This window comes from Amblyomma maculatum, chromosome 11, assembly GCF_055883805.1.
Source record: "Amblyomma maculatum isolate TAMU_Amacu chromosome 11, ASM5588380v1, whole genome shotgun sequence".
Taxonomy (NCBI): Eukaryota; Metazoa; Arthropoda; class Arachnida; order Ixodida; family Ixodidae; genus Amblyomma; species Amblyomma maculatum.
Genome location: NC_139354.1, coordinates 20,716,574 through 20,737,336, shown reverse-complemented (window position 1 = coordinate 20,737,336; position 20,763 = coordinate 20,716,574). Strand labels below are relative to the sequence as shown.

At 50.2% G+C, this 20,763-nt stretch overlaps 1 protein-coding gene across 2 annotated transcripts in view; it reads left to right on the top strand.

The window, feature by feature from the left end:
* Positions 1–20,763, top strand: part of Bap170 (Brahma associated protein 170kD) — a 91,008-nt gene that overhangs the window by 42,693 nt on the left and 27,552 nt on the right. For both annotated transcript variants that reach the window (XM_084583406.1, XM_084583408.1), the window contains 8 exons: positions 6,357–6,511; positions 9,163–9,381; positions 10,608–10,730; positions 10,826–10,908; positions 11,202–11,278; positions 11,434–11,515; positions 12,057–12,958; positions 14,990–15,132. In XM_084583406.1, the coding sequence (XP_084439532.1) occupies positions 6,357–6,511; positions 9,163–9,381; positions 10,608–10,730; positions 10,826–10,908; positions 11,202–11,278; positions 11,434–11,515; positions 12,057–12,958; positions 14,990–15,132 (1,784 nt within the window). The remainder of the gene's footprint in view (positions 1–6,356; positions 6,512–9,162; positions 9,382–10,607; positions 10,731–10,825; positions 10,909–11,201; positions 11,279–11,433; positions 11,516–12,056; positions 12,959–14,989; positions 15,133–20,763) is intronic.

Below are 20,763 nucleotides of genomic sequence, written 5' to 3'. Positions count from 1 at the left end.
AGCTGAGCCACCTCCGCTGCCTCGTGCGGACAGAAGAGAAAATAGAGAAGAAAAAAAAAAGGGGGGAGGGGGGGAAGACTCGCGTCGCAACAGCCGTCGTTCACCACCGAAACGGTAGTGGGTGCAATGACGGCCTACAACAGATAAAAATGTGGTGGCAGGCTAGCCCCCGCCGCAAGAGTGACCTACCAGTCCCAACCCAGTAGGGATAGGAACAGCCACCTGCTCATGCTGTCGTGGACAAAATGTGTCCCGCTTTTGCGGAGGCTCGATTGGCCGAGGCGGGATGACGTCATAGAGGTCTTCACCAATCACAGAGCACCACCACAGTATGCACGAATGCGTGCCTTCATAACGACTAATTAACTAGTGACTAATTTAATTAATGACTAACTAGTGCGAGTTGTGTAGCAGAAAGCGGCACTCAGGCTTTCGCCTTTCACTACTTTAGTCGCTAAAGTCCCTCGTAATTTAAGGTTGCGTTTAATTCCAGATATATTTTGGGTCACTTTAGGGTTAAACACACGGAGAAGGGACTGCATCGGTCGCGAAAATGGCGCCCAACAGCTCTTGCATGACGACAAGCCCGCTAGAACAATGCGTGGCCGAGGAACGAGCGAGGCCCGCGAGCCAGGGTTCGCGTGACAGGCAAGGCGAGCAGACAGGCACGTACGTAGACGACATATCCGCCCCTCTGTCGGCAACATGATAGCGCCATTCCATCTTGCGTTTGTTCGCTCGTCGCGTAGACGGAGGGCCGAGACGGATACCAAGCACGGCGCGGTCGGCCGTTGGCGCTCGCGATGTGGCCTGTCTGCGCCGGCTCGGCTGCGAAGCTCCAAGCTGCGTTCGAGGAGCTACATCTTCTACATGCTTCTACATGCTTCTGCATGCTTCTACATTACGGCAAAATACGACGCATGAACGTCGTTTTTGTTGCTGCGGCTACGTATTACGTGCCTCAGAAAGCGGCGAGCGAATACTGAAATCACTAGCGCGGTTGTCAGAGCCGAGCAACGATCTTTCTTGCGCCTGGCTCCCGATTGGCCCGCCAGGTCGTGACGTCATTACGCGTGCCTTGAGGCGGGTAATTCAAGCCGGGTTTTCACTCGGTGTCGTCGGTCTAACCGGATAATCTTAGTGCGAAAAAAATTCATTGGCACGGTCAGACCCAACGAAGCATGTTAATTGTGGCTTGCACATGCCGATTTCGGCCGAGAGAAAAAAAACAACAAACAAACCCTTCTGAGCGGATTCGTACCCCGGAATTTCTCGTGAAAAGCCACTACACGTCATAGCTCATAAGTGCGTGTTGTCGGGCTAGTTGGTTCTACATAATGTAGATGACGTTTAGCGCAGAAAAACTTCGACGAAGACGAGTGAAGAGACACATACGACGAAAGACAGGCGTTTTGTATTTCGCCATACGTGTCTCTTCTCTTCGTCGGAGTTCTTGCGCTGACTTCCTCCACATTACACGTCATAGCTACCGCCGCAGCCGACAAACACTCGCGTTGTGTGCGTTGCGCGTCGTCGTCTGCGACAGCTTCCGCCTGCGCGCAAAAGCTTTCGCAGAAGCTACTCGGTGTAAGTTTTTCAAGAAACTCGCGTGGGCAGTGACATTTCTCGTAAATGTGCTCCGCAGCAGATGGCAAGGCTATCTTGGATATTGCACAGCTCTTTAGGTTCACGCTGCGGTTTGAGGGTTTTTGTATGTGTGTGTAAGTGTGTGCATTCTGCATTTCCCTTGTCGGTCTTTAGTGAAAACGATTTTTTTTTTTACTTGAACGCTCTTCTTAAGCGTACATGAAATACAAGACGGTGCCAGTCTGCTGAACTGGATCGTCAGTCTTCAGCTTGCACTCGAGGGAAAAGCTATTCGAGAGTCACGCACGTCGTTTGTTTACTCGTTAAAAATAAGAAAAAAAGAGCCTATGCGGACGCACCTGGGCTGATGACCATAATTTAGGCTTTGATCTCGAAGCTGCTTTTGGAGTGCGGCCAGGGTTGGTGCTCGCGCGCGCGCGCGTGTGTGTGCGTATATCGGTTGATGGCGGCGGCAGCTGTAAACGCTTAGGCTTTTACTTATTTCGTGTTTTTGTTGAGCGTTTTGCCGCCCCGCTTTCCGTTCCGGCCCGTTCGTCTGCTTCTGTTTGCGTTTGGGCCAGGTGGCCGTCTGCTTGTCCGCTTCGGTCGCCGCCGTCAGAGCGCGCTGCGAGCGGCGACTGCTGTGCCGTCTGCTCCAACCATCTACGAAGTTGTCTGCTCGCCATCGGCGTGGGGACCAATATTTAAGGCAAGAATACATGTAACGGCTACATTTCCACCTTTCTATGTCCGTCCGTCCACAACGCGATGCAGTGACATTAAAGCAGGGCTACTTGCATTGTCGCGTGCAGACAGAAAGGAGTGGAAATGGACGCGAAAGAAGGATTGTAAAATACGCACGTCGTAGAAATCACGTCTGCCCAAGCTGTTGAGCGAGTTTTATTAACGGGTGTCTCACGACACCCGTTAATAAAACAAAATAAATAGAACAAAAAATGGAACAGCGACTGTTGTCGCCTAGAAATCTAAGGCAAGCTAAGCGTTTGCTGCAGCGATATACCTCCAAATACTACAGACGATCGAGGGACTGGCGCAGAAAAAGAGATACCTCCAAAAAGGACACTTGCTCAAGTAATCGCTTAAATTCCAGAGGGCCTCTGATGGCGGCACTTTACGAAAATAGGGACCAAAGCTCTGCGCCACAGAAGCGCTGGACGACGGCCACAGCAAGAATGCGTAAACTAGCTACTCGTAAATGGCCGCTTACAAGTGATGTAACAAGGTTTCTTTAGTGATAACCTTCCTCATACGGTTCCTTTATATGGGTCAGATCGAAACGTTGAACACGTTTCCTTTCATTTCCTTCCCTTCCTTTCTTTTTCTTCCTTTCCTTTGTTTTTCTTCGAGGGGAAAGGGGGGGGGGGAGGCTTTATATCAAGTCATTTTTTGTTGTTTGAAAGCATCCGAAAGCTTACCGGTGGAGGCTCTGCTTGGATCAGTACGCCAGTCCAAACGTTGGCCGTTATTTAATTCCATTTTAGTTACATTTTAGGTCTACTTAGCCATGTTGAGCTCCACGTGAAGGCTCGACTTTAGCGATTGCGCGTGTGCGATAAATTAAAATTAAACACCTGTTTCGGGAGATAGTAGACGCGGGCGCCCTTACTAGCAGCCGCAGTTGTCTGTCGCAATTTTACATAGTTCGTGCACAGGGACGGGCGGGGGGAGATCGGCTATCCACGTTCTTGCGCGGGCGTGCGCTGCCTTTTGAAGCACGTGAGGGAACGAGCTCGCATACGCAAAGCTAGTTTCGCCACTGTCGTGATTGAAGATCCCCGGCTGGCAACCTTTCCTTTCTTTATTTTGTGCTCAGGATGTCTGCCTCTTACATTCTTTCCCTTATTATTTGTCGTTTTCCTGCCTGCACGGTTTTTTCGCCCCCGTTCGTCGGCACATTTGAATGGCGTTACGTGCCTGGACCGACGTCTGCTTTTGGAAAGAGAAAGAGAGACAGCGCGCGCGGCGCGCTCAGTGAGTGCCTTTGTTCATCGATCACACGCACACAGGAAGCTGGAGAAGGCACAGCCTTTATTTACAACGTCGTTCTTCATTTTGCGGCCAATTCATTTTTTTTCTCCCCCTCCGTCGTCGTCCACCGGCCGCCATGCTAAGCCTCGGCACATCGTCTGCTCGCCGGCTACCAGCGTCGTCTGCTTTTAGGCAGCCGACCGTTCGTTTCGTTTTGTTGGTGGCGGCGCGCTATCCGTAGCCGCCATATTATTCCCCACCCCCGCAAAAATTTGAGAATTGTGTGACGACTTGGTGCCTCGCGCACCCTTCCCGCCCTCATTCTTTTTCTTGGAACCGACGGGGCAGGGCGGCGGACCTTATTTGATGTATTATCTTGTTTCGGCGATACACTTTTCACCCAAGGAGAGATCGCGGAGGCGGCCATGTTCGATATCGATCGCGCCCTGTTGAAGCCCCTCCCCTTGCTTGGCTTGGCTTGTGGAGCGTCCATTGAGCGACGACGAAATGGACCGTTATGCGTTTATGTCGACATTGGCGCGTCTGTCGCCCGGAGAGAACCGTGGGAACTCGGGCCGCGTCGCGCCGATCCTAGTTTGGGTTTGTTTTCGGTGCCTGTCGCGCCTGGTCTTTTGATTGTGCATTGCGGCGCAGCCTGCTCTCTTTCGGAAATGTCAACAGCCGTGCCGGGTACTTGCACGATCGCAGGAGAGGGGCGAATCGCAGCTTAATATTTTGGTGCTTTTTTTTTTCCTTTTGCTAGTGGAATAAAGAGTGGACCGGATATGTGTCGGCAAATAATCATGCTCGCGACCAGCGCTGGCGGTCGTTGATGCCAGCAGCCTTTTATTTTTATTTTTTTGACATTGTAATGGGTTGTGGAAGTTTTTCTTTCAATACGTCTGCTACCGGTGATTGTGCTCATGCAGATTTCTGTCACTCTACTGGTGAACAGCGCCGTTTTACTCGCATGTCGTTTGCACCAATTTTTGGTAGGATGAGATGTTGGAAACCACTGGTCATTGAACCTCATACAAGCTATTCCTGTGAATATACTTGCATGCATGGAGGCAGAGTGAGACTTCTTCACACCAGTGGAAATGGCAGAGAGTTAGTACACTTATTATTGAAAAAAATAAAAATATACAGAGTCCATTATGCGCATTTTCTCGGAAAATAGACTTATTGACTGGACCTGTGCAAATGGTTAAAATTCTTCAAAATACTCTGCCCGTGCAACAATACACTTAGACGTATCTGCCATGCCCGGAAGGCACCCTGAAAGTCCTTAACGGGAATGTCTCTCAGGAACGCTGTAATATGCTTTTGGATGTTTTTCAAGGTCTCCCATTGCTTTCCTTTCAGCGCTCTCTTCAATCGGGGAAACAAAAAAAGGCCCACGGAGCCAAGTTGGAACTGTAAGGAGGATGGGGGACCACTAGTGTGTTGCTCCGAGCCAGGAAGTTGGTAACAACGAAGGACGTGTGGCTGGGGGCATTGTCATGATGTAGCTTGACCGTGTCTTTGATGTCAGCCCTCACGCGCATGATCCAGGTAACAGGCTGAGTTGACAGTTCCTTCTTGTGGTACAAACTCAAAACAGACAATTGCGTGGACGTTAAAGAAGACAGTGAGCATCGTTTTGATGCGAGACTTGCTCATTCGCGCTTTCATGGGGCGGGGGATGATTTTGTGTGCCACTCGCTCCTCTGCCTTTTCGATTCCGGGTTGTGCTCGAACATCCAGGATTCGTCTCCAGTTACAACAGAGTTAAAAAAGTCCGGCTCATTTTCAATGAAATCGAACAATTCTTGAAAGCGCAAAACTCGAAGTTCTTTCTGATCTTCTGCCTACACTGTCTTCATAAGCTTCATGCAGACCTTGCACATTTGCAGATCCTCATCCCATGTACCGCAAATGTGGACGTGTGCAGGTTGTTGGCAGGGCAGAACCCTCGCTACAATTTCCGACCAGTTTTACCGCGTTGCTATGGATAGTTGCGTCATAACAAAATCATGTGCATTACTTTTATAATGGAACCTGTATAATATGTATTTCTGCATTCTTATCTTGAATTCTGCTGGGAGGAACAAAGCACATGCACTTCAATATTTAAGCATTGGAGACACCATTGCAGAAAAAACTGTGTATGAGCGTGACTTTTTGTTTGTTTGTTTATGACATAACCGGCATTGCTGCCCTTTTGGGAATCAGCAACAAGGAAATGATTGCATTCTTAAGAAGGGATCTTGTCCTTTTTGAAATGAACTGTTATGCTTGGCAAGTTTCTTTTCATCCTCAGGGAATAAACAAACACTGAAAGTTTTTGTTAATGTTTTTGCTAGTTCTCCACTCTTGAAGAGAGTTTCTAGACTAACGAAACACCTATTTTAGATAGACCAGTGTATCTGCAACAGTTATTTTCTCCTATTGGGCAAATTGGCCTGCATGATATTTTAGGCAGTGTGTATAGTAGGAAGGTTGGTCTGATGGGTCTTCCCACTTTGATGGAATGGTATGGTATAGCCTGTCACATCAAGACAGATGTGAGGAGTGGGCTTTAGGTACAGTTATGCACAAGATGAACGGTTTACATAATAAACAGTGACGTGTTAATAAGGTAGCGCCATCATAGCATGGCGCTTTCAGCAGGAATGAGGGAATTGCTCATATTTCAGGTGTGTGGCAGGCGCCTTGCCCAAGAAACTGTTGGGGCTTATGCTGGACCATGGTGGCAGCAAGAGTCTTGAACCACTTCTTTTTTTTGCGGGTTTCTGCAGGTACCTCAGCGTATTTGAGAAGGTGCACTTCCTGGGGGAGGATGCGGACGAGGAGGTGGATCCCGGCTCAGAGTCGCGGGGCGGCCGCAAGTCCAATGCCTCCACCCTGGTCCAGGTTCCCATGTACTACAACCGGGCACAGCACGACATCCCCGGTGAGAGCTGGAAACGGGCTGTTTTTGTCTGGGGTGAGGCTAGGAAGTGCAGGCATTTGGGCGTGTTAGTCTGACATGCATAACAAGGGTGGTGTTGTGGAAAAACTTCATGTACCTTACTTTCTCATGATACGGCTTTGTTTTGCTTTCATCTTTCTTTGTGCTTTGGCTCTGCGTGCATAGAATACCGGATATGCTTAAAACCGAAGTCATACGTTAGTGCTGTGGTCTTCCTTAAAGATGTACTGAAGAGAATTTTGAGCTTGTCATTTTATGCTCAGATAATTGATAATAATGCTTTCCGAGCATTATTATCAACTTCAAACTTCATTATTATCAGCAATCATGTGACGGCTTGCCGCTTTGACGTCGGCAGAGTAATATGTGGAATGATCTTGTAAACATAGTCCGCTTGCTTCAGGCTTGTTGTTGCGATCATACGTTTTTTGAACCGCAAGCATGTTGCGATTTTACTAAAATATTATTTATGTCTTGTCTGAAAGCAGTAATAAAAATTACTGTGGGTATCTTCACAGGTTAATGTATTTTCATCAGCTGCAGGCAACTGTGCACGGATGACGTTGATGTACAGTGATGAATGTACAGGGATGAGTCTCGTGAAAGCTAAGAGTACAGGCATATTTTTATCTCCGTGGGCTTAATTTACAACTGTGTTGTATGCCATTAAAGCTAGTTTTGTTTCTGCACCGGATCCCAGAAAACAAAATAAAAGGGAAAAAATTTTTTTCGGAATGCTCTTTAGTGCACTTTTAGGTTCTAGGGGTTTTTATTGGGCACTCCACCTGCTAAGTATGGCAAGGCTCCTTTTTGGCATACATTGAGGAAGGGGATTCAGTTAATGATTGTTTATCATTGTTTACAACAAGCGTAGGTAATTTGTTGCAACCCCATTCATGAAAGCAGACTTGTATGCTATTTTTATAAGGTCTGGAGCCTGTTTATAGTAGGGTAGCCACAGCAGAGCAGTCAGCACCTTGCTCTAAAAAAGTCAAACGCAATGATGCGACGGTGATTAACGGCCAGTGTAATAGAATGCTACACTCGTGGACACAAGGCAGGTTGGGATACCTGCTGGCTTATCACCTTACAGTTAAACCTTTGTCGAATATTCTGAAAAAAATTCACCCCCAGTGTCATTTTTAAAATGCTATGGGTTTAGAGCAGTGCCCGTATGACAAAAACAAAAGGGTTAACCTGTGCAGCCTTGGATTGTTGTCCACCTCACCGGTGTTTGAACGAAATTGCACGATGCCTCTTGTTGTACATTATTAAAAGTGCCTGATATTTGCAACTGTTATACTATACCCCTTGCAGATTGCAAGTGCGGCTAGTTTGGGCACATGCATTTGTTGTTGCTCCTGTTAAGCAAAACAGTGAAAGGGGAGGCTCATCGTGCAGTGTTGTGGAGAGGCTCACCTTATTCCCTCTAGAGATTGAGTATATGCTGCCTCAAAAGAGCAGACTTGAGGTGTAAACTGTGGCGTGGTGAATGCATTGTATTTTGTATTTCTGGACCATTTGTCGGCACCATTTGTCAATACTATGGGATAGGCTATCTAGAATTGTGATAAGCATGAAGGTAAATTGTCAGCAGAGCCAAAGGCAAGAAACTCTCTGAACTATCACCTTGCTGTTTTTCACGATGGTACATTTTTGCATTAGCCCTGCTCATTTTTCCTTCTGAGGAGTTCGGAAGAATCTGGCTGCGTGGCATTCCATACCCTGTGGCCTGCTGTTTAAGTTGTTTGGCCAGTATTTTAACCTCAAAAACCTCAATCAACAATAGAACAAGAACTGAGTATTTTACTGTTCATTCCTAATCCTGTAATCAGGTTGAATCGTCAGTGTCACGAGTGCAAAAACTATTCAATGTTGGCATCTATATGAAGTCAGGGCCTACAATGAAGCAGCATCCTTAATAAAACACCAATCTTAATGAAACATGGCCATGACTAAACATTAGCTGCAATCAAACTTCGGCTACAGCAACTTGTTAACGACACTTTGGTCACAGGTCGTAGTGACAGTAGTGGTTTAATGAGTTACAGGTAGCAGAGTGGCCGTACAGCATCTGCTCTAGGCTACAGAATGATAGAATGAAGGAAAGGGAAGGCAAGAAAGGATGCATCCTGGCCGCGGCGGCCGCTTTTCAAAGGAGGTGGAAAGCAAGGCACCTGTCTGCTGTGCGATGCCGGTGCACATTAAAGAACCACAGGTGGTCGAAATTTTCGGAGCCCTCCACTACGGCGTCTCTGATAGCATGAGTCGCTTTGGCACATTAAATCGCATAAACTAAGCCAAACTAAGCAAGAAGAATGCTGCCGAACCAGTCTAGTTGATGGCTCCCAAATGTGTGTGTGTTTTTTTTTATCTCCACATATTGCGAAAAGTTAGAACTTCCTTCTTGCATGCACAGTGCCTTTGCAGGGATTTCTAAGTGCTGTTGATTGTTGCTCATCTCTGTATACTTTATCTTTCCTTCTGCCATAGCTTCACATGAGGCTGCAGTAGGGGAGGGGACCAGTAGGACGGCTTAGATGTTTAGTGCCCGAACGTTCTGGCAATTGTAAGAATTGACTGAGAAAGGAGCTGACGGGACATTGTCCGCCACGTGGCGCCCTCTATTGCAGAGAGCCAGCGGCTGGTGCTGGGCCTCTCCCCGTGCCTGGGTCCCTCATCGGAGTACACCAAGCTGGTCATGTCGCTGCTCAGCGGACTGCCCAACGAGGAGGCCCTGTGCCTCAACGTGTGCACCCTCCTCTCCAACGAGGGCCGCCACAGCCTGCGGCTAGACCGCATGCCCCGCCTGCTCGACCTGCTCCTGTGTCAGGCGGGGCTCTTTCCAGCCGGTGAGTCTTTTCCCTTTCTGCTGAATGTGATACCACAGGGATATGGCACAGAGGGCTATTGTAGAACCTGGGTTTTGTTTGTGTAGATGGTTGTTGCAAGTCCTGCACCACTTTTTAAATTAAAGGAAGTGTACACAAATTACAAAGCTGGGCTTTTCGCTGAGCTTTTCGCTGACTCGGTTACTCTTGCCTCGTGCATTGTCTACATGGGAAGGGTTTGACGATGAAGCCAGGTATTTTGTAATCGACTGAGGCAGTGGTTTGGGGTTCTTGTAGGCATGAAGTTTGCTACTGCAGTACTAGCAAGCAGACGAGGTGGGACAAATGAGACACGTGGGGAAACTGCTTTCAGTGTTTGTGTCGGTTGATTCTCTCCGTCCTTCACCATTCGTTTTGCCGAGAGTATTATAGTAGGGTGGAAGTTCAGATCTGGTTGATAAGGCAGACTAGTGGCAGATGCTCGAAATGAAGCTCCCAATTGGCAAAGGAGACACAGAAACACATTTTGAGATCCTAGCTATGGTGGGGATCACGCCACACTAGACACATTATTGCATACATCCCAAGTCTACTGTTTATTGCTTTGCAGAAAATGGTGCTGGTGAGCCTCCGGAATAGATAGGTTGTGGCAATCCCTTATGGCAGTGTTTTGTGACTAAAAATAATAATTGGTTCACAGGAAGGGAAAGGCGCAGTATCTCACACTTTTTTTTGTGGACACTCTAACTGTGCCATAAGGGAAGGGAGGAAGGTGGGAGAGAAAGTGGGAAGAAAGTGCTTTGTGACTGTGATTGCGGTTTTATAGGATTGAGCAGGATAGAGACTAAGCTTGCATTCGAGCATGACAAATAATGCTGTGGAGGATGAAGCAGTCAAAAAATGGCAATTACTAGTCTCCACGGGGAATGTGTTGTGGCAGTATGTCATGTAAAATGCAGCGAAAGGTAAACGTGTATGCAGAGACAAAAAAAACTTCGGTGCCTGTGCACGGGAGTTGCTTTCTTTTAGGAACTGTCCGGGTTGCCACCTGAACAAGTTTGATCTACTCCAGTTCAGTAGCTGCTTCACTGCTGGCAGTGCCTGTTCTATTTAAGCATCTCACTACTGGTGCCAGGAGGTTCAGAGCAGACTCGAAAAAGAGACTGGGCATTTGTGGGGCAGCAGTAGAGTTGCCTTTGCTGGTCGGCGCAGCTGTTAATCTGCTCGGTTGTGTTTTTGACGTGCAGAGGATCCAACGTTGCGGCCCATGCTGCTCGAGTGCTGGCAAGGGGTGGAGGGGCGGCGGATGGAGCGCTTCTGGGAGGATAATTTAGACCCCGAAACAATAGCGCTGTTCAATATCGGCAAAGGTGGGTTCTCTCTGACCCGTGTCGTACAAACTGTCAGAGCTTGCTTGCAGTCTCGGCCAATTTATGACATTCCCTTTTGCCTCTGATTGTTGCAGGTAGCAAAGACGACGAGGATGAGCTTTTTAACTTAAATTATGAAGTAGGAACACGGAGTATAGAAGGCCAAAGAGTGTTAAGGGTGAGTAAATGCCAAAAGTAGTAGAACCGATTTTTCCTTTCCTTTGTGGTTCATTAACCCCCTTCTCACCCTTCTGTGGTGCTTGAGAGTGTTGAAGAAGGCACTTGCAAGTATTGATCGCAAGGGTTCTCTCACATTGGCACCTCTGTTGTCTTCTAGCATGCCTACCCTGAGATCACTGTAGAAAACTTGCTGGGGCCGCGTCCTCTCATTACTTCCTTTTGTATCTTTTTTTTTTTAATTTGCATATTCTAAAGGTTGATCTCTTCCAAAATCTATTTGTTTCCTTCCAGGTTGCACTGATCTTCCACAATCTCTCTTTTGAAGAGCGCAATGCTGTGGTTTTGGCAAGGAACCGGACATTCATCAGGTTTGTTGCTTACTGCCTGTGCATTCTTCTCGCGATGATTCGAAATAATTCAGCATGGTATAAAATGCATAAATTGAGACGTGCATGAGTGCCAAATTATTTAATTGGAGGTATGCACGATTTGCACAATTTTTGCGTCTTCTCTTAATGTACAGGTTTGTCATGCTGTCTGCATTGAGTCGTTGGTCCACGTTACGCCAAGTTGCATTGGACACGATAGGCAACTTGGCTGCTAAGGTACGTACGTTTTGAGTAATCTGTATTGCGTGCGCGATCTTCAGTTTTCTGGGCATCTTTCGTTGTAGTCCTTTTGTCTGGTTTCAGCTCTCGCTGGTATTCAGTCTCGTCTTCACATTGTTCCAGCTGCGCTCGTTGCGCATTTAATTTTATTTCCCTAAAGGCCATGCAAATTGGACCACGCAGTCTAGCTCACCTTCGCTTGTTTTTCACATTCTCGCCTGCGTGAGTCACTGGCTCGTTTATGTTTTGAATAAATGTCACGTTCGTGGGTTCTGCATTGTTTGAAGCGTGCCTCAGTGTCATTTTATCCTTTTATGATTAAGTTCCACTACAGGGGCAGTTGTTGCGGTGCAATAATTTGTTTTACAGGCGCGATGCTTGCCCACTTTGGTTTCTTCTTAGGGCTATGTTGATGCCGCTACTTATTTGTTTCACAGTATGTTCATTTTGGCAGTGAGTAAGATGTGGCTTTTGGTTTGGTCATTGGCAAAAAGCAGTCTCGTGCGCACTGTAAGAGGAAAAGTTTCTCTCCTCGCAGCTGGTGCTGTATCCTGCGGTAGACGAAGACGAGGACGAGGCGGCTTCCGGTCGCTGCTACGAGGACCTGGCTGGGGAGCGGCAGCGCTGGTCATGCTCCCTGCTGCGACTCACCCGGGAGGGCATCCAGTCGCAGGACCGTTACCTGGTTGTGCGCTGCCTGGATATTCTAGCCCGCCTATGCCGACAGGAGCGCAACGCTGACACCCTACTGTCCACGCTCGACACGGCCATGTTCCGGCGCGTCTTCGAGCTGCTCACGGTGCATGACTTGATGCTGCTCATCTATGCGCTCGAGGCCCTGTACATGCTCAGCGAGCTGGGCCGCGACGCCTGCGAGCGCATGCTGCTGGTGCATCGCTCAATGGGCATCCTCGTCAGCCTGCTGACCCTGGACCCCCTTGCGTATGGTCCTCTCGCCCAGAAAGGCATGAAGCTCATCGAGACTGTCGACCCGCTCCTGCCCCCAATGCCCACGAACAACCCCCTCCCACCCCCACCATTGCCCATGACTGCCCCGCCCGCTACCCCGGTCGGGATTGTCTCTGGTGGCGTGGCATCGAATTTGGTGAGCGGTGCACCTCCGACGGCGGCGGGTGGAGGGGGAGGAGGGGGCACGGCTGGTCCAGCAGGTGGGACGGGTCCGCCTGTTGCAGCAGCAGCAGGTCCGGCGTGTGGGGCGGGTCCACCGGCTGGCACGACACTGGCGACCACAGCGGCTCCGCAGAGTGATCCGATGGACACGGAGGCCTTTGCGGGCACCTGGGTGCGAGCCATGTACGAGCCGGCACCTCCGGGCTGCTCAGTGGCGCGCAATGACATCTACTCGGAGTATGTGACCTTCTGCAGCAAAGCGGGTCGCAAGAGTGTCATCAGTGCATCAACCTTTGCCAACTGTGTCAAGTGAGTCAATGTTTGCATTGCAGCATTGCTTCTTCTCACCTCCTTAGTGTGTGTTATACTGTACGTAGCTAAGGAAATGAGATGGTGCAATGGAGGAGTGGGGCTGGGGTAGTTGAGGGTAGGAAGGTGTGTCCATAGTCTTGTTCCAAAGACAATTGTTGCGCATATGTATCTGTGCATAGATTTTGTTAACTGTGTTGTGGTGTGCAGTTGATGCATGCCCAGTAGTGCGTTCTACTGCTTTTGCGAGAAGTAACCAAGCAACTCTGTTTCTTAAACTTACTAGTCTAGCACTTCTCGGCACCCCTTAAATGGCAACTTCGGCATTTTTTTTTTTTTTTTCGTTTTTTTTCCCCCTTCCTTCTTGGTACTTTCGCGGCTCAGTACCTCCAATTTTCTGGTCATTTGAGCCAAATTTCGTTGTGGTTTGGTCTTCTGTTGTAGTACAAATGAATTTTAATATTTCCTATTACGTAGCTCAGGCAGACCTATATGGGTAACCTTGGGTGTTTGACATTGCTGGATGCACAGTGGCTTATATTTACCTTGCAGTTGTGCACCCAATAGGTATTGTGGTTGGCGTGCTCCCATGTTAAACCTGCTGTGGCACCCAGAGGCGTGTGATGCATTTTTGCGATGTGTAAATATTCTCCCCTTGTGAAGGGTGGAATCCTCGGTACAATCCTCTCTTGTGCAAATGCTGCATCAAGCTCAAAGTCTGTGTAACATAGGAGGAACGTCCTCTTCTTTTTGAGACCTTCTGGACTTACAGATGCTGTAAGGGCTCTGCTATATGACTAACAAGCAAACCCATTACCTGGTTACTTTCGGGAAGGATTACACATGCAGTGGTGGTCTTTTGTGGAGAGGCAGTAGCATCAAACTGTCACTTCAGCTTCTTCGCAATGTGCTGGCTTGGGTCATTATCACATCGACCGACTTTGCTGCACTTTAGGTCTTCATAGATAGCTGTACTGTTGAATTTACTTGATCTCAATTTCGATTTAGACAGTTTTGTTTCAGTTCAGTCCAATCATACAGTTAAACATGGTTATAACGCAGCTAAAAAGTCCGTGATTTTTCGTTACGTCCAGGTGTTTGCATGCAAAAACGGCATAACGGAAACCAAAATGAGAAATGAATGTAGGGAAGATTAGCATTCAGTTATAGAAGCGGTGAAGCATTTCATGATCGCTCTGAGCGTGCAACTTGACTGCGACAACAATGGTAGCAGCCTCCACCGCTCCACCTCTGCTGCAGCTCGCACGATGAGTCTACTAGGGGGCAGGGCAAGGGGCATGGCGGAAGAGTAGAGTTTTCCAAAGGCGCCTGAATCTTCACGCATGTTCCTGCTCTTAGTCTGCCCGCCACCGTTGCCTGAAGAAACAGTCTCCACCTCGCGTTTCCTGCGCTCTCCGCTGTTCTAGCTACTGGCGTGGAAGCGCTATCCACACTGGAACCTGATAAACAACCGTTTGACGACGATGGGTGCACACTGCTTGTCGTATGTGTTTTCTTTCGTTCGCTTTGTCCTGTTATTTTTTGCCGCTTTTGAGCTTGGACTAGCCGGAACTATTGCGGTAATGTTCTGAAAGCGAAAGCAGTGGATACAGGTGCGTTTGCCATGAAGATAAGTCATCAACGCTGAAATACGCCGTGTTGTATATCAACTGCAATTATTTGCTACAACCGTAGACTAGCCTTTCATGCCAGTTAGCGTTTATTGTCGTAAAACTTGACCATTTTTTTTCTTATGAATTATCAGTAATTCAGCAATAGTAAGAGATAGTTGGCACTGCGAGTTCGTTATGTCAAGGTCAACCATCGCAGCATATTCGGTACATGGAGTCTTCAGATACACGCGCTTCAATGGGGGCGGCGTTGGGGAATTGAAAAGCCTCACAATCTTAAGGAATCTGCTATGTGGGAGTTCGTTACATAGAGGTTTAGCGGTGTTCAAGTTCTGCCACAGCACTGCATGGCATATGCTTTCAGGTGTGAAAGAGGATGTTTCTCTCTCTGCCTGTCCAGGGCGGTGTACACACAGACGGGAATTCGGCGGGTTGATGGTGCGAACGGCGTAGTGAGCTTCCATCACGATGGCCTCCGCAAGAGACTCAACCCGCTGCCAGTGCCCATTCAGGTCACCAGCTGCCTCAGCATCAGTACCCAAGGTGAGCATTTGCATAACTGTGAAAGGTGTGACGCCATTCCAAAATAAAAACTGCAACGTGCCAAACGGCGTCTGAAACTGCGTGGCTGTCTGATGTGCCCCTGCGGTTGCAACTATGAGATGGCATGAGGTTAAGGAAACCGAAACTATGCAGCTGAGTTTTATTTTTGAAAGTGGGAAATTTACGATCGTCGTCGTGCCTGCCATAGCAATCAACAAGTGGGTGGAAACCACTGTTCCAAGCAATGGAGGATCAGGGAGGTCTATTTCAATGACTGCTGGATGCACGCGTTATACCTCGACATGATCACCTGTCCGAATTAACCGGAGCGAGGCCCGCCCACGTCTGAATTGACGAGCATCCGTTGACATTGAGTTACGTGGGCGTTGTGCAGGGGCATGCCCCTAGCTTGAATTATTGAAATTTTTGAATTAAAGAGGGTTGAATTAACAAAATTTTATTGCATTTAGAGCCTTGTAGTTCTCTCTCTTTTACTGAGTTTTTTTTTTGTTTTCGACACCTAACTAGAGGTGAGCAGGTATTGCTATTACAATCAACCAGCCAGCCTTATAATGCCATGGCAGCGCATTTGTGGATTTTAATTGGAGTCGGTTGGATGGACTAGTTTTGATCATCATCAGCCTGATTATACCCACTGCAGGGCAAAGGCCTATTTCATATCCCTCCAATCAATCCGGTCCTTTGCTAGATTCATCCACTTGACCCCTGTGAACTTCTCAACCTCATCCGCCCACCTAACTTTCTGCCGCCCACTGCTACGCTTTCCTTCCCCTGGAATCCAGTTTGTTAGAAAAATCGCGAAAAAGTAAATTTTTCAATAAGTGCATATCTCGGCTATATGTGTATTAAACTGCCTTTTCTGTAATTATGAATGCCTAATTCATTGTGGAACTGCTTCAAATTAGATATACAACTCGCCACGGCAGCCCCCATGCCGTGAGTGAACGGTGAAAGTACTGTGGTTTCTACTTGGACATAGGCCACCAACCACCGCGGGTTCGAGCGTCGCGCGAGCCGAAGCCCCGATCAGCCGTCACCACGCGCACACTGAAACACCGCAGCGCGCCCTCAACCTCCACCGGGAGGAGAGCACTGTGCTGCAGGGACACAAACCTCTAAGTTCACAAAGGAGACGTTTATTGAAACCCCATCCTCCAGCGGCACACACACACACACACACACACACGCACACACACGCACACACACACATATTTACAAACACACATACGCACACACATATTTACAAACGCACACACACGCACGTACGCACACACATACATATATATATATACACAAAACGCACATACACACACATACGCAGTCACCGTGTCAATGGAGCGCGCGAGGAGCTAGGCTCCCCTGCGCGCACGAAGTGACATGGAGTGCGCGCCGCAAGCACGCAAGGGCGTGCTGTGATCTCTCTCTCGCAGTAACCAAAGGGTTCCTTTGAGAGAGAGTGGGCAACCACCGCAAGGTACGGCAGATCGTTGGATCACGATCGACAGGCTCGAGCTTCGCTCTCAGGTAAGATCCGGAGCAGACGAACTCAGACAAGAACGGCAGACAAGAACAGTTGCGTACGCACCTTGCGATGTCTCGGAGGGGTCTCTCTCTCAGCTCCGCTCGGACAGTCGCGCAAGCGCGGCCGTCGAAGCGGTGCCGTGTTCCCGCCAAAAGGCGCCAATGAGAACAGCCACTGGGACGCCAGGGCGGAGTTGTGGCCCGAACGACAGTGACAAGTCGTCCGAGCCCCTCTCCGCCGCCTCAGGCGGGAGAAAGGGAACGGGGAGAACTGGGAAGCGGGTGGTGGCCGCGCAAAGGGCAGCCGCAGCAAGCCCGAATCCCACATCCTCCTCTCCTTAATTGCCCTCCTACCCATCAGCGAAAGCACGCGGCAGGTCCCCAGCATGAAGAAAAGGATGCTATCCTCACGCAACAAGTCAACTGCACTTCAGTTCCAGCAAGAAAGATCTCGAAAAGACAGACACTCAAGAAAGACAAACATTAGCAAGGCGCACAAAAAAAAAAAATGAACAAGGTGACATGAAGAGTAATGTACAAAGTTCCGGAGGCTAAGTAACAACGGCTATGTACAGAACACAATCATGTACAGAACACCACTATGTACAGGATAACTATGTACAAACCCAACTTTGTACAGAAGTTCCAAAGTTCGTAGGTGCAGCTCAGGGAGCCTGCGGTGCCTCACCGCTCGTTGACTTCTGGGTGGCCAACGTTCATCCTTGGCTGCAAACGATCTCGGTCGGTGGTGGTACAGGTTAGGTGCAGGGACAGCGAACACGCCGAAGGGGCCCCGGGTGTGGAAAGTCCCTGACTGCGTGGCGATCCAAGGCACACATGGGAAGACCGCGCGGGGCTTCCTTTTCCACCGCGCTCCACACACGCCGGCAAACACACATGGCGCGACGTCGTCGCCTCCACGCCCAGGCACGCACACGCACAGCCACTCACACACCAAACAAAGGGTGATGCCGACCTTCAGCGGCGAACCTGTCCCGAGCACCTTCGCAACCGCGGCGGCCTTGGGTGAAAGGGGCATCGTCCATGTTCCCCGTCCCCAAACGGCCCCAACTTCATCTCCACACACACCGGAAAAGCCGCGCGTCGGGGCTGCCTAATGAGCAACCCTCGCAATTTCAAAAAAAGAAGAGAGATCACGCGCTGTACAAAAGAAGGCACTCACTGTACAATATTTACAAGATAAGAAGCAAGAATGGAAACAGAAGAAAGTGAAAAATGGGAACAGAGGCACACACAAAAAAAAATAATAATAAAGCACACAGGCTGGAACTGAACGAGCCAGAAAAGGGGGAGACCAACCTTGCTTCCGGGTAGGGTTGAACGAGCAAGCTCGCTCGGTGAGGCGGTATGCCTTTGGTTTCGGAAAAGGCCCGCCGTCCGGCATCAATCACACAAGTGAACGTCGCCTCACCTTGTACCGGTGCGGGGCACGGCTGCGTTCCACCGCATCGGGTGTGCCTTGGCGCTTGCCTGTGGTGACAATGGGCACCAGCGCAAGCTCGTCAGACCGTTACGCATAGGCCTTCAGGTCTGCAATGTAGGCACGGCTGGCTTTCCCCATAGGGGGATTCTCCAGCAATGAGCCCCTGCTTGTTACTGGGGAAATGCCCCATGAAATCGCAGGTGGCCATCTGCCACGGACGCACACTGTCAGTTGGTGTCGTCATGCCCGGTGGCTTGCCACCCCTTGACTTCTCCATTTGACAGACATGGCAGGAACGGCAACAGTGGAAAATGTCGCGCTTCATGCCGGGCTGCAGTCACCGATTGACTCAGTTTCTTGAAACCTTGGAGCCACTCAGATGACCAGCCAATGGCTTGTCGTGAGAGAAACGCAACAGAGCGCCGCTCAGACATTGGGGAATAGCCACTTCAAATGGTTCATGGACTCATCATCCGTGACTATGTATTTCAGCGCGAGCCCGTCATGGCCCAGCAAACATGAATCCCCGAGGCACGCCGCGACACACGCTGGCTCGTGCCCCCCTGCGCCCGCTCAATACAAGTAGCGTAACGGCGCTGCGCCCGCTGCAATACAAGCAGCGTAACGGCGCTTCGTCTCCCAGAGACCGTCGCTGACATTGCGACAAAACGGGTCATTTTGCTGGACCGTCGTAGCTCCTCATGGCTGAAAACGATCCCAGTCATCCCAAAAGAGAGCCTGGTTTTCTCCCCCTGCAGGTTCGCAGCAAAACTTCCGCTGGCATCGGCGTCTCAGATGTGCTCACAAAGAGCTTTCACCCTCGCCTGCTTTGCGAAGCGCTGCTTACCTGGATAGCGGAATGGGGAACCCGTCTGCGGGCGTCCCCTCCGTGCCGATCTACGGCTCGTCCGCTGTTTCGCCCCCTTCGCCCGCCGTCCGTAAAGACGCCGCCGCGGGCAAGTGGGGCACGGGATAGCGCGTCAGCTACCACGTTCGTTCTCCCCTGTAGATACTACACCGAAAAGTCGAAATGCTGTAACAAGAGAGAATGGCGCGCCAGCCGGCTCGCAAGTTCAAGGAGCCGCATCAACCAACTGAGCGCGCTGTCGGTGCGGTTTCCAGAGGAAACCCGGCCGACGCCTCGCCGTTCCCCGAACAGACATGTCTGCAAGCAGGGTACGGGTGCTGTTGTGCGGGGATGCCGGCAGCGGCGGCGTCGCGCACATTGCTTCCGCAACGGCGTAAAGCTGAAACAGCGGAGGCATATGGTCAACAGTCGCACCGCAGGGTGGTCCGAAGAACCATGTAGCGGGTTTCGGTGTCTTTGCCGAGTGCCGCGCAGGGGGCGGCAGGCATGGCGCATGAGCTTGATCGTCAAGGCGACCTGCTCGGCCGATGTGCTGTCCAACGACTCATGAAGCCAGGGACAATTCACGTTGGGCGCCAGTTGTGGTTTCTACTTGGACATAGGCCACCAATCACCGCGGGTTCGAGCGTCGCGCGAGCCGAAGCCCCGATCAGCCGTCACCACGCGCACACTGACACACCGCAGCGCGCACTCAACCTCCACCGGGAGGAGAGCACTGCGCTGCAGGGACACAAACCTCCAAGTTCACAAAGGAAACGTTTATTGAAACGCCATCCTCCAGCGGCACACACATACACATATTTACAAACGCACATACGCACACACATATTTACAAACGCACATACACGCACGTACGCGCACACATACACATATATACAAAACGCACATACACACACATACGCAGTCACCGTGTCAATGGAGCGCGCGAGGAGCTAGGCTCCCCTGCGCGCACGAAGTGACACGGAGTGCGCGCCGCAAGCACGCAAGGGCGTGCTGTGATCTCTCTCTCGCAGTAATCAAAGGGTTCTTTTGAGAGAGTGGGCAACCACCGCAAGGTACGCCTGTCGCGGATCGTTGGATCACGATCGACAGGCTCGAGCTTCGCTCTCAGGTAAGATCCGGAGCAGACGAACTCGAGTACACACTGGTCTGCGCGGACAAAGGCCGGCAGACAAGAACAGTTGCGTACGCACCTTGCGATGTCTCGGAGGGGTCTCTCTCTCAGCTCCGCTCGGACAGTAGCGCAAGCGCGGCCGTCGAAGTGGTGCCGTGTTCCCGCCAAAAGGCGCCAATGAGAACAGCCACTGGGACGCCAGGGCTGAGTTGTGGCCCGAACGACAGTGACAAGTCGTCCGAGCCCCTCTCCGCCGCCTCAGGCGGGAGAAAGGGAACGGGGAGAACTGGGAAGCGGGCGGCGGCCACGCAAAGGGCAGCCGCAGCAAGCCCGAATCCCACAGTACCTAGACTTCGCGCAAGCGCCATTTCTATGTTGTTGAACTGAGTGGTGCTATGCTGGTCTTGTTTTGCTTGTGAACGCTTGTCCTTTTCTATGTTAGCTTTGCTCGCAGCATTCACGGTGTGGTAGAAGTTTGACATGGTTGTGTTTAGGGGATTTGCGGGGGTCGCTGAGTTTCCTGCGTCTCGAATTCGGGCTGTGACTGGACGAAACGCGTGCCCCCTGAGAAAGGCTGCGCCAGCTGACGCGGTGATTTCTTCCCGGCATATCGTGTGCTCCGGCTGCCTACTGTGCTGGTGTTCTTTTTGAGCTCACTTGGAT